Genomic DNA, 13855 nt, shown 5'->3' on the forward strand with positions numbered 1-13855 from the left:
GAATAACCTTCCAGGAGAGACAGGATGACACAGTGAATAACCTTCCAGGAGACAGGATGACACAGTGAATAACCTTCCAGGAGAGACAGGATGACACAGTGAATAACCTTCCAGGAGACAGGATGACACAGTGAATAACCTTCCAGGAGACAGGATGACACAGTGAATAACCTTCCAGGAGAGACTGGATGACACAGTGAATAACCTTCCAGGAGACAGGATGACACAGTGAATAACCTTCCAGGAGACAGGATGACACAGTGAATAACCTTCCAGGAGACAGGATGACACAGTGAATAACCTTCCAGGAGACAGGATGACACAGTGAATAACTGTCACATACTCATTTTACAGGTGAGTAAAGGTGTGAACATGTCAGCTGTCCACTGAATCTTCACATTCCATGATATTTCCAAGCGATGAATACCATGTCCTTATTGAGTCAGTATACCGAGTAAGCTATTTCGTGCTTCTTAATAAGCAAATTGTTACGAGACTGAAATGCCCGTAACAAGACTGAGTCATGCTTCTTAATAAGCGAATTGTTACGAGACTGAAATGCCCATAACAAGACTGAGTCATGCTTCTTAATAAGCTAATTGTTTCGAGACTGAAATGACCGTAACAAGACTGAGTCATGCTTCTTAATAAGCGAATTGTTTCGAGACTGAAATGCCCATAACAAGACTGAGTCAATAGGAGGAGGGGTCTGTTTCAGGAACAATGGACCTTCTGTCAGGCTCAGGTTACTGCAGGACAGTAATGTCACTAGGACTCTACATCCACACAAATGTGAGGGGAAATCAAAATACAACACTTATCATTTTAAAAGTCATACAACAATTTTATCAAATGGATTTTAAATCAGATAATTCGACATAATGTTCACAAATATTAGGACTTGAAAAAGGGCCGGTCAAACCAAAAATCTAAAATAAAGATCCATACCTTTTTTATACAAAAATGATTTACAAAAAATCCCTTCGGCTTCAGACAAACAACATTGTAACTTCAAACCTGCAGCATTCAGAATCCAGTTTGGTAATATAGAGATAAAAAAACAACAAACTTTTACAAAACAAATCTGGTAAGAAAAATTACATTTAAATAAAACAAATCGCACTCCTTTGTACATTCATAAAAGCTGACAATGTTTGAACTGTTTTGACAGTTTCAATAGAGCTTTGCATGTCAGCAGTCCACACAGAACAGCAGGGGGGCGTCCCAAATAGCACCCTATTCCCTAAATAGTGCACTACTACCCAATGGGCCCTGGTCAAAAGTAGTGCACTAAATAAGTAGTAGTGTGCCATTTGGAACGCACACACACGAGGAAACATTTCATTATGAAATAAATCTCCTCTTTTTAAAACAGTGAAAAAGCAAGACGACCCTCTCCCCCCCCCCTTCTACCTCTCCTTAAAAATAGTGGACTTATACACAACTTTTAAATAGTTTTCTCTTTTTTCGCCAGGGTTGGGATCAATTCCATTTTAAATTCAGTCAATTCAGCGAGTTAATTCAAATTCAATTCACGAACAGAAAATAAAATCCTAATGAATTGAATTTCAACTAAATTGACCGCAACCCTGCTTTTCACACAGTTAGGACTAATCATCATTTCCACTTAAATTGAATTTTCACTTAGTCATGCATTGATATCAACGGGAGACCAGGTGAAAATTCAACGTAAGTGGACGTTAGGATCCACCCCATCAGACCTGGGTTGCAAATACTTTAAACATTAAATTTAAATCCTTTATCTGACCCTGTTTGAGTTTGCCTGGATTAATAAACCAATAGAAATGTCTCAAAACGTCAAACCCTGCCCATCTTGCACTCCAGGCAGACTCAAACAAATGCTAGATTTTTCAAGTGTTTGAATCCCAGATCAGCGTCCCTTAGCCCCGTCCCACTCTTCCTATTGGTTGTAGGGTTCGGTCTTGAAGCAGGTCCCGTCCTCGATCATGTTGAGGAACATCTTCTCGTACATCTTGTGTACGGAGGAGGTGGAGATGATCCGGTTGATCTTCTTGATGCTCCTGAGGAGCGGGCGTGGTGCCCCCTGCTGCCGGAGCCTGCTCAGGCTGTGGGCCAGACCCTTTAATTGATTGATTAATTGATTGATTAGGTTCATTTAAATACAAAATACAGACAGTAGTTGTTTTAACTATCAAGGAGAACACAAAGTTATCAAGTCAATTACTTATTTCCATTGTGTTCCTTTCGTCAAAACTAAGGCAATCGGAAATGGGAAACCCAGCACACTTCTAATTGGAGATTCCTATCTAGTTGTTGGTGCGTAGAACAGAAAATAATCCATTAAGAAAAGGAATATGAGGAATGTTCACACTCAGTATTTGGCTAGATGAAGGCAGGCATGTTAATGTGCATGGTGGTGGCGGAGCAATACCTTGTTGATGTCCAGGTCCTTGTTCTGGTTCTTCCAAAGGTGTAGGAGCTGCAGGAGGTACTGCTGGGAGCGGCATGAGGAGACCACGGCCCTGACGTCCTCCTCGTCAGCCCGGACCCCTGGGAGACTGTCCATCACCGTCAGGAGGTCACCCATGGTCAGGTTCTTCAAACCCGCACATCTGGACACCTTCCGCTCACAGTTGTTCACACCTGAGATAACAGGGTAGAGGAGGAAGTCAGGTTAAAACTGATACTACTGTTAGACACCTGGACACCTTCCGCTCACAGTAGAGGGAAACGGTAATGGAGAAATATTAGCAATGAAACGACTCTTAGCCACCTGGACTATAGGGCTGGCACAACTACCGTATAACCGTGGAACCGACGGTTATGGATGAAGACCATCATGAAAATAAAATAACCCTCAAATAATGTTTTATTGTTTTGTGGAACGAACAGCTGACTAAAGCCGGGATGGCTGGGCATTCGTGCGGTTGAGTCAGTTTCTGCTCTATCATGGACTCTACAACTTGATGAAACTTTGCTGCTCCTTGCTGAAACAAGCAAGGTGTTGTAGCAGATGAGTCTTTGGTTGCCTAGGCAACAACCCCCCCTCCCTGCAGCGGCAGCACATGCAGTCAGGAGCAGAGGAGAACGTTTTCATTTTCTTTGTTGTTGTTGCTATTCCAACGGTTACTACGGTGACTACAGTCAGCCTTAACCTGGACACCTTCCGCTCACAGTGGTTCACTGGATAGTAGGTATAATGAGCTCAGGACATAACAGGACCCTCCCACTGGATAGTAGGTATGATGAGCTCAGGACGTAACAGGACCCTCTCACTGGATAAACGTCTTCAGGACGTAACAGGAAGTCATTTGCAGCAGCCAGTAGCAGAGCTCTACTAAACGGATCCTACTGACCTTGAATGACGCCGTAGAGTTTAACCTGATCTTTGTTCTGTTCTCTCCAGAGTCTCAACAGGAGTAGTATCTGCTGATGGGGGGAGCAGACCTTTTTCAGCCTCTCCAGACTCTTCCTGTCAACCCTCTTCCCAGGCAGGCTCTCCAGGAGACGCTCCAGGGGGATGGAGGACAGACGGAGGGACGCCAGAGACTGGAAGATGGCCTCCTCACACAGCGACACGTCTGAGACAGAGAGGGAGAAAGAGGACACTGACGTTACATCCTGGTACTTACGTATTTGTTTTCTTTATGATACATTGAGATCTTGATTGATCCTGTGTGAAGAGCCAGATGTGTTAGGTTTGCTCTTATTGGGACCATAATGGTATCTTATTCCAGAAACAGACTTTCTGTGTCAGGTTATACCAAATAAACATTTGTTAATTCTATTGAACAGATGACGAGCAGGAGATGGACCTCAGCATCCCCCTGATACGGCTCACTGCGATACGTCACACAGCAGACCTGGTGTGATGGAACACAGGTGTTCTGTGTGTGTGTGCATCGTTCCGGTTCTAGAATGAGAACTCAGTACTGTGTTTGGTCTCCTGGGAGACTCATCAGACTCACTCTGACGTGGTGTGGTTCTGTGGTGTGTGTGTGTGTGTGTGTGTGTGTGTGTAATGGAGGGTGTCCAGTCATTACCAGACCAGATAATGAAAACATCACGTCCTCTCACTTCTTTGTTCCATCCCAGCTGCGACACACTCATTTCCCTCACAGCCTCTCCTCCTTCCTCCTTATTTAGTTTTGACTTCATTCCTAAGTCTGTAGTTGACTCCCAAATGGCACCCCTTTCCCTTTATAGTGCGCTACTGTTGACCAGGACCCATAGGGATCTGGTCAAAAGTAGTGCACTATATAGGAAATAGGGTGCCATTTGGGATGCAAATCTGACTTTCAGCATTTTCTCAAAATCTAATCTAACTGAACATTGGCTTGGATTTGAATCCAGCATTGGCAAAGACATTTTCCCCTCAATTTGACATTTGTACTTCAAACTATTTTCTAATTCATTGCAAACAATCTGTGGTGTCACCATAGAAATAGAATGACTGAATCATTGTAATTGTATGGGTGTCGTATCCCACTAAAACAAATTCTGAATGAATTGTTAAGGAGAGCATCACTCCCCTGGGAAAGTAACAGTTCTACCCTGATAGTTGTTAGTCATGCTATAGGAACTCAGTTTAATGTGAAGAGTTCATCCTCGTGGAAGTCAACCTCCCCCCTGATACGGCTCACTGCGATACGTCACACAGCAGACCTGGTGTGATGGAACACAGGTGTTCTGTGTGTGTGTGCATCGTTCCGGTTCTAGAATGAGAACTCAGTACTGTGTTTGGTCTCCTGGGAGACTCATCAGACTCACTCTGATGGGTTGTGGTTATGTGGTGTGTGTGTGTGTGTGTGTGTGTGTGTGTGTGTGTTCTCAGCAGCATTCTTCATGGTTTCAGTCTGAGTAAGACCATAAACCAGGGTTCTCCAACGGGCGGCCTGCGGGCCCAGGTTTTTTAAAATTATTGGCCCCTCAAGTTTTCTGAGCAAATAAACAAAAAACTATTAATTGTTGGACATAAAATACTGTAAAAACACCAGGAAATCAGCACCAAGTGATTTTAATTTTGGAAATCTGTTCCCAAGTATTCCCACGCATAATATAGAGACACGTGATCGTATACAAATGTAAGCAAGGTTTGAAATGATTATGTATTAGTGAAATATTATATCTGTTTGGGCTTCTTGCGGTCAATTTGCAGTCTACAAATTATCTGTAATTATAATAATTCCGGCCCCACGACCATCCGCTCAAGAAGAAAACTGCCCGTGGCTGAATCTAGTTGATGATTCCTGCCCTAAACCCATGTCTCCTCTTTGACTGACTCAGTTTCCTCTCTGGTGCAAGCTTCCAAGGTCCAGGATATAACAGTCACACACACTAATCATTACATCATGGCTCTTGCTGGATTTACAGGAGTTAGCGGGATGACGTCAACCTGTTGCTCAGGTGAAATGCTGTAGGCAGCTGAGACAAACTGGGTTTGAACATTTGTTGCCTGCTGCCGCAAGAGTTTATCCGCTGAGATTAAGCCTAGGTATTTTTTGGGGGGGGAGCTAAAACAAGTCGTCTAGCCTCAGGCAAAGTTACTCATGAACCTCTTTAGTCAGTGTGAAGCTGAGCCGGGTTGTCGTGCAGTGCTGTAGATTAGGATTATTCACTCCTTTTTAATAAACATTACATGGTGTGTGAGTTGTGGCTCAGTTGGTAGAGCATGACGCTCACAACGCCAAGGGTAGTGGGTTTGATTCCCACTGGGGCCACCCACACAAAAACATTTTAAGTATGCGTGCATGACTGTAAGGCGCTTTGGATAAGAGCGTCTGGCATATATCACCATTATCCTGTATGTTCTCACCAGTGTGACACTGCGTGTGGGGATGGGAGCACTCCAGGACAGATCCTTTAGCCTCGTTCTCACACAGTGTGTCCTGGGTGGTGGTGCCCGGTCGGAGGGTCTTCAAGCCCAGCTCAGAGCAGTTCCTGTGGGACACACACGGCTCGCTGGCAGACACCCGGCTGGAGAACAGGCCCTGCGAACACGCCTCACACACTGTGTCAACCTCTGGTGTACCTAGGAGGAGAAACACAAAACAAACAAACAAACAAACTGCAATTTACGAACCAAGATCATTCTTACAGGTGTGTCATTCTTACATGTTATACATTTCCAATCTGTCAAGTCACAAGTTGTGGTACGTGGTGCTGGTCATAAAGCAGCTGAGTTTTGTGAGTGGAAGTGTGGAGTTTCTGTAGCATTGTTTAGAGAGGCGTAAACTACAGCTCTCCTAATAGAATGGGTGTCAACGGTCTCTACCACATCCTGTTTCAGAACAGAGATGAAGTGAGAGTCAGAGAGAGTGTAAAGGTCCTTCGTGCATCCAGTATGATGACCTTGGACTTGGTTCCCCACCACCCACAGAGATGACAAGGCATATGACAAGGCATATTTGTGTGAGAAAATATAACAAAGATGACAAAGCATATATGACAAGGAATATTTGTGTGAGAAAAGATAACAAGATGACAAAGCATATGACAAGGCATATTTGTGTAAGAACATTAACTCACAGGTCTATATGAAATTACAAGTGACAAGCAGAGCATCTTCATTAGGTCATGGATCATCAGGTTGACAAGCTATACAGTGCATTCGGAAAGTATTCAGAGCCCTTGACTTTTTCCACATTTTGTTACGTTACAGCCTTATTCTAAAATTGATTTTTTTCTCATCAATCTACAAACAATACCCCATAATGACAAAGCAAAAACAGGTTTTAAATTTTTTTTTTTACAACTGTATTAAAAATAAAAAACAGAAATATTTCATTTACATAAGTATTCAGACCCTTTACTCAATACTTTGTCGAAGCACCTTTGGCAGCGATTACAGCCTTGAGTCTTCTTGGGTATGACACTACAAGCTTGGCACACCTGTATTTGGGGAGTTTCTCCCATTCTTCTCTGCAGATCCTCTCAAGCTCTGTCAGGTTGGATGGGGAGTGTCGCTGCCCAGCTATTTTCAGGTCTCTCCAGAGATGTTCGATCGGGTTCAAGTCTGGGTTCTGGCTGGGCCACTCAAGGACATTCAGAGACTTGTCCCAAAGCCACTCCTGTGTTGTCTTGGCTGTGTGCTTAGGGTCGTTGTCCTGTTGGAAGGTGAACCTTTGGCCCCAGTCTGAGGTCCTGAGCGCGCTGGAGCAGGTTTTCATCAAGGACCTCTCTGTACTTTGCTCCGTTCATCTTTCCCTCGATCCTGACTAGTCTCCCAGTCCCTGCCGCTGAAAAACATCCCCACAGCACGATGCTGCCACCACCATGCTTCACCATAGGGATGGTGCCAGGTTTCCTCCAGACGTGACGCTTGGCATTCAGGCCAAAGAGTTCAATCTTGGTTTCATCAGACCAGAGAATCTTGTTTCTCATTGTCTGAGAGTCTTTAGGTGCCTTTTGGCAAACTCCAAGTGGGCTGTCATGTGCTGTTTACTGGGGAGTGGCTTCTTTTACTGTGTTCTTGGGGACCTTCAATGCTGCAGAAATTTTTTTTGGTACCCTGCCTCGACACAATCCTGTCTCGGAGCTCTACGGACAATTCCTTCGACCTCATGGCTTGTTTTTTTTCTCTGACATGCACTGTCAACTGTGGGACCTTATACAGTGGGGGAAAAAAGTATTTAGTCAGCCACCAATTGTGCAAGTTCTCCCACTTAAAAAGATGAGAGAGGCCTGTAATTTTCATCATAGGTACACGTCAACTATGACAGACAAAATGAGAAAAAGAATCCAGAAAATCACATTGTAGGATTTTTAATGAATTTATTTGCAAATTATGGTGGAAAATAAGTATTTGGTCAATAACAAAAGTTTCTCAATACTTTGTTATATACCCTTTGTTGGCAATGACACAGGTCAAATGTTTTCTGTAAGTCTTCACAAGGTTTTCACACACTGTTGCTGGTATTTTGGCCCATTCCTCCATGCAGATCTCCTCTAGAGCAGTGATGTTTTGGGGCTGTCGCTGGGCAACACAGACTTTCAACTCCCTCCAAAGATTTTCTATGGGGTTGAGATCTGGAGACTGGCTAGGCCACTCCAGGACCTTGAAATGCTTCTTACGAAGCCACTCCTTCGTTGCCCGGGCGGTGTGTTTGGGATCATTGTCATGCTGAAAGACCCAGCCACGTTTCATCTTCAATGCCCTTGCTGATGGAAGGAGGTTTTCACTCAAAATCTCACGATACATGGCCCCATTCATTCTTTCCTTTACACAGATCAGTCGTCCTGGTCCCTTTGCAGAAAAACAGCCCCAAAGCATGATGTTTCCACCCCCATGCTTCACAGTAGGTATGGTGTTCTTTGGATGCAACTCAGCATTCTTTGTCCTCCAAACACGACGAGTTGAGTTTTTACCAAAAAGTTCTATTTTGGTTTCATCTGACCATATGACATTCTCCCAATCCTCTTCTGGATCATCCAAATGCACTCTAGCAAACTTCAGACGGGCCTGGACATGTACTGGCTTAAGCAGGGGGACACGTCTGGCACTGCAGGATTTGAGTCCCTGGCGGCGTAGTGTGTTACTGATGGTAGGCTTTGTTACTTTGGTCCCAGCTCTCTGCAGGGTGAGATCTTGCGTGGAGCCCCAGATCGAGGGAGATTATCAGTGGTCTTGTATGTCTTCCATTTCCTAATAATTGCTCCCACAGTTGATTTATTCAAACCAAGCTGCTTACCTATTGCAGATTCAGTCTTCCCAGCCTGGTGCAGGTCTACTATTTTGTTTCTGGTGTCCTTTGACAGCTCTTTGGTCTTGGCCATAGTGGAGTTTGGAGTGTGACTGTTTGAGGTTGTGGACAGGTGTCTTTTATACTGATAACAAGTTCAAACAGGTGCCATTAATACAGGTAACGAGTGGAGGACAGAGAAGCCTCTTAAAGAAGAAGTTACAGGTCTGTGAGAGCCAGAAATCTTGCTTGTTTGTAGGTGACCAAATACTTATTTTCCACCATAATTTGCAAATAAATTCATTAAAAATCCTACAATGTGATTTTCTGGAGAAAGAAATTCTCAATTTGTCTGTCATAGTTGACGTGTACCTATGATGAAAATTACAGGCCTCTCTCATCTTTTTAAGTGGGAGAACTTGCACAATTGGTGGCTGACTAAATACTTTTTTCCCCCACTGTATACACAGGTGTGTGCCTTTCCAAATCATGTCCAATCAATTGAATTTACCACAGGTGGACTCCAATCAAGTTGTAAAAACATCTCAAGGATGATCAATTTTGAGTCTCATAGCAAAGATCTGAAAACGTATATAAATAAGGTATTTCTGTTATTTATTTTTAATACATCTGTTTTTGATTTGTCATTATGGGGTATTGTGTGTAGATTGATGAGGAAAACAATTAATGTAATCAATTTTAGAATAAGGCTGTAACGTAACAAAATGTGGAAAAAGGGAAGGGGTCTGAATAGTTTCCGAATGCACCAGTATCATACTGTATTCCTGGAGCCCTTCCAGTTGAACCAGTATCATACTGTATTCCTGGAGCCCTTCCAGTTGAACCAGTATCATACTGTATTCCTGGAGTCCTTTCAGTGGAACCAGTATCATACTGTATTCCTGGAGCCCTTCCAGTTGAACCAGTATCATACTGTATTCCTGGAGCCCTTCCAGTTGAACCAATATCATACTGTATTCCTGGAGCCCTTCCAGTTGAACCATGATCATACTGTATTCCTGGAGCCCTTCCAGTTGAACCAGTATCATACTGTATTCCTGGAGCCCTTCCAGTTGAACCAGTATCATACTGTATTCCTGGAGCCCTTCCAGTTGAACCAGTATCATACTGTATTCCTGGAGCCCTTTCAGTTGAACCAGTATCATACTGTATTCCTGGAGCCCTTCCAGTTGAACCAGTATCATACTGTATTCCTGGAGCCCTTCCAGTTGAACCAGTATCATACTGTATTCCTGGAGCCCTTTCAGTTGAACCATGATCATACTGTATTCCTGGAGCCCTTCCAGTTGAACCAGTATCATACTGTATTCCTGGAGCCCTTCCAGTTGAACCAGTATCATACTGTATTCCTGGAGTCCTTTCAGTTGAACCAGTATCATACTGTATTCCTGGAGCCCTTCCAGTTGAACCAGTATCATACTGTATTCCTGGAGCCCTTCCAGTTGAACCAGTATCATACTGTATTCCTGGAGCCCTTTCAGTTGAACCATGATCATACTGTATTCCTGGAGCCCTTCCAGTTGAACCAGTATCATACTGTATTCCTGGAGCCCTTCCAGTTGAACCAGTATCATACTGTATTCCTGGAGCCCTTCCAGTTGAACCAGTATCATACTGTATTCCTGGAGTCCTTTCAGTTGAACCAGTATCATACTGTATTCCTGGAGCCCTTCCAGTTGAACCAGTATCATACTGTATTCCTGGAGCCCTTCCAGTTGAACCAGTATCATACTGTATTCCTGGAGCCCTTCCAGTTGAACCATATCATACTGTATTCCTGGAGCCCTTTCAGTTGAACCAGTATCATACTGTATTCCTGGAGTCCTTTCAGTTGAACCAGTATCATACTGTATTCCTGGAGCCCTTCCAGTTGAACCAGTATCATACTGTATTCCTGGAGCCCTTCCAGTTGAACCAATATCATACTGTATTCCTGGAGCCCTTCCAGTTGAACCAGTATCATACTGTATTCCTGGAGCCCTTTCAGTTGAACCAGTATCCAATTCCAATGGTTTCGCAAAAAGAAGGACACCTATTGGTAGATGGGTAAAAACTGGAATATATACTGAGATCATGTGACAGATCATGTGACACTTAGATTGCACACAGGTGGACTTTATTTAACTAATTATGTGACTTCTGAAGGTAATTGGTTGCACCAGATCTTATTTAGGGGCTTCATAGCAAAGGTGGTGAATACATATGCACGCACCACTTTTCCGTTATTTATTTTTTAGAATTTTTTGAAAATATTTTTTCACTTGACCAATTTGGACTATTTTGTGTATGTCCATTACATAAAATAAAAATAAAAATCCATTGAAATTACAGGTTGTAACGCAAAAAAATTTGAAAAACGCCAAGGGGGGTGAATACTTTTGCAAGGCACTGTAAATAACAGACTGAAATAAAAGAAGCCTTTACAGAATAAAAAATATTCCAAAACATGCAGCCTCTTCGCAATGATGCTGGTCATCGGCAAGGACTATCCTGTTGTTACCCCTGGCCTGGATAGGCCTGGACCGACCACTGACTGGATAGACCTGGACCGACCACTGACTGGATAGACCTGGACCGACCACTTACTGGATAGACCTGGACCGACCACTGACTGGATAGACCTGGACCGACCACTGACTGGATAGACCTGGACCGACCACTGACTGGATAGACCTGGACCGACCACTGACTGGATAGACCTGGACCGACCACTGACTGGATAGACCTGGACCGACCACTGACTGGATAGACCTGGACCGACCACTGACTGGATAGACCTGGACCGACCACTGACTGGATAGGCCTGGACCGATCACTGACTGGATAGGCCTGGACCGATCACTGACTGGATAGGCCTGGACCGACCACTGACTGGATAGACCTGGACCGACCACTGACTGGATAGACCTTGACCGAACACTGACTGGATAGACCTGGACCGACCACTGACTGGATAGACCTGGACCGACCACTGACTGAATAGGCCTGGACCGACCACTGACTGGATAGACCTGGACCGACCACTGACTGGATAGACCTGGACCGACCACTGACTGGATAGACCTGGACCGACCACTGACTGGATAGACCTGGAATGAACACTGACTGGATAGACCTGGACCGACCACTGACTGGATAGACCTGGACCGACCACTGACTGGATAGACCTGGACCGACCACTGACTGGATAGACCTGGACCGACCACTGACTGGATAGGCCTGGACCGACCACTGACTGGATAGGCCTGGACCGACCACTGACTGGATAGACCTGGACCGACCACTGACTGGATAGGCCTGGACCGACCACTGACTGGATAGGCCTGGACCGACCACTGACTGGATAGACCTGGACCGACCACTGACTGGATAGACCTGGACCGACCACTGACTGGATAGACCTGGACCGACCACTGACTGGATAGACCTGGACCGACCACTGACTGGATAGACCTGGACCGACCACTGACTGGATAGACCTGGACCGACCACTGACTGGATAGACCTGGACCGACCACTGACTGGATAGACCTGGACCGACCACTGACTGGATAGGCCTGGACCGACCACTGACTGGATAGACCTGGACCGACCACTGACTGGATAGACCTGGACCGACCACTGACTGGATAGACCTGGACCGACCACTGACTGGATAGGCCTGGACCGATCACTGACTGGATAGACCTGGACCGACCACTGACTGGATAGACCTGGACCGACCACTGACTGGATAGACCTGGACCGACCACTGACTGGATAGACCTGGACCGACCACTGACTGGATAGACCTGGACCGACCACTGACTGGATAGACCTGGACCGACCACTGACTGGATAGACCTGGACCGACCACTGACTGGATAGACCTGGACCGACCACTGACTCTTTACTCATAATTTCACTCTGCTGTATAATGAACCAGACTTTGTAGAAGCTGCAGAGAAGAACTCAAGCTAAAAAGAGTCCTCCTAACTGTCTGACACAGAGACAGAGAGGAAAGATGGAGCTGAACCAGTCTAACTGTCTGACACAGAGACAGAGAGGAAAGATGGAGCTGAACCAGTCTAACTGTCAGATACAGAGACAGAGAGGAAAGATGGAGCTGAACCAGTCTAACTGTCAGATACAGAGAGGAAAGATGGAGCTGAACCAGTCTAACTGTCAGATACAGAGACAGAGAGGAAAGATGGAGCTGAACCAGTCTAACTGTCAGATACAGAGAGGAAACTAGGGCGGCAGGTAGCTTAGTGGTTAAGAGCGTTGTGCCAGTAACCGAAAGGTCGCTGGTTCTAATCCCCGAGCCGACTAGGTGAAAAATTTGCCGATGTGCCCTTGAGCAAGGCACTTAACCCTAATTGCTCCTGTAAGTCGCTCTGGATAAGAGCGTCTGCTAAATGACTAAAATAATAAAAAAAGAATAAGGAAAGATGGAGCTGAACCAGTCTAACTGTCAGATACAGAGACAGAGAGGAAAGATGGAGCTGAACCAGTCTAACTGTCTGACACAGAGACAGAGAGGAAAGATGGAGCTGAACCAGTCTAACTGTCTGATACAGAGACAGAGAGGAAAGATGGAGCTGAACCAGTCTAACTGTCTGATACAGAGATGGAGCTGAACCAGTCTGTCTCCAATAGAATCGGACATGTTTCTATTCATCATCTCTCACAGAGACGTTCAACAGACTATTGCTAGTAAAACTCTGGCCAGAAACAATTCCCTCCTCTTTCCTTCACCTCTCCCCTCTCCTCATCTGGCCTGGAATACATCTGAATCACAAACCAGGACTGAAGGCTGAGGAACGTTATGACTAAAAACAGGGGAAGGAGGCCAGTGAGAACGAAGTACAAATGACAAAGACGTAGTTCAGTGTCTGGCGTGATCTTGATCCTGCTTAGCTTTGGTAGTGTCCCAAATGGCACCCTATTCCCTATACAGTGCACTACTTTTGACCATAGGGCTCTGGTCAAATGTAGTGTACTATATAGGGAATAGGGTGCCATTTGGGACACAACTTCTGAGTGATCCGACAAGAGAGGAGAGATCCTGGTGATGATAACTGCCAGGCAGTAGAGTTATTCTGTCTGATGACTAGGCCTGCCACTCACAGCTCTGTCTCTGTCTGGCCCTCTGCCAACACACTGATTACTACCAGTTGGCTCTCATAGAG

At 45.0% G+C, this 13855-nt stretch overlaps 1 protein-coding gene across 1 annotated transcript in view; it reads right to left on the reverse strand.

Annotated features, from left to right (window-relative positions):
- Positions 1-862: 862 nt before the first annotated feature.
- Positions 863-13855, reverse strand: part of LOC121542363 (tumor necrosis factor receptor superfamily member 11B) — a 29638-nt gene continuing 16645 nt past the window's right edge. The window contains exons 3-6 of the mRNA XM_041851765.2: positions 5798-6013; positions 3339-3563; positions 2414-2625; positions 863-2101 (exon numbers count right to left, since the gene is read on the reverse strand). Of these exons, the coding sequence (XP_041707699.2) occupies positions 1922-2101; positions 2414-2625; positions 3339-3563; positions 5798-6013 (833 nt within the window). The 3' untranslated portion in view covers positions 863-1921. The remainder of the gene's footprint in view (positions 2102-2413; positions 2626-3338; positions 3564-5797; positions 6014-13855) is intronic.

This window comes from Coregonus clupeaformis, unplaced genomic scaffold, assembly GCF_020615455.1.
Source record: "Coregonus clupeaformis isolate EN_2021a unplaced genomic scaffold, ASM2061545v1 scaf0146, whole genome shotgun sequence".
NCBI lineage: Eukaryota > Metazoa > Chordata > Actinopteri > Salmoniformes > Salmonidae > Coregonus > Coregonus clupeaformis.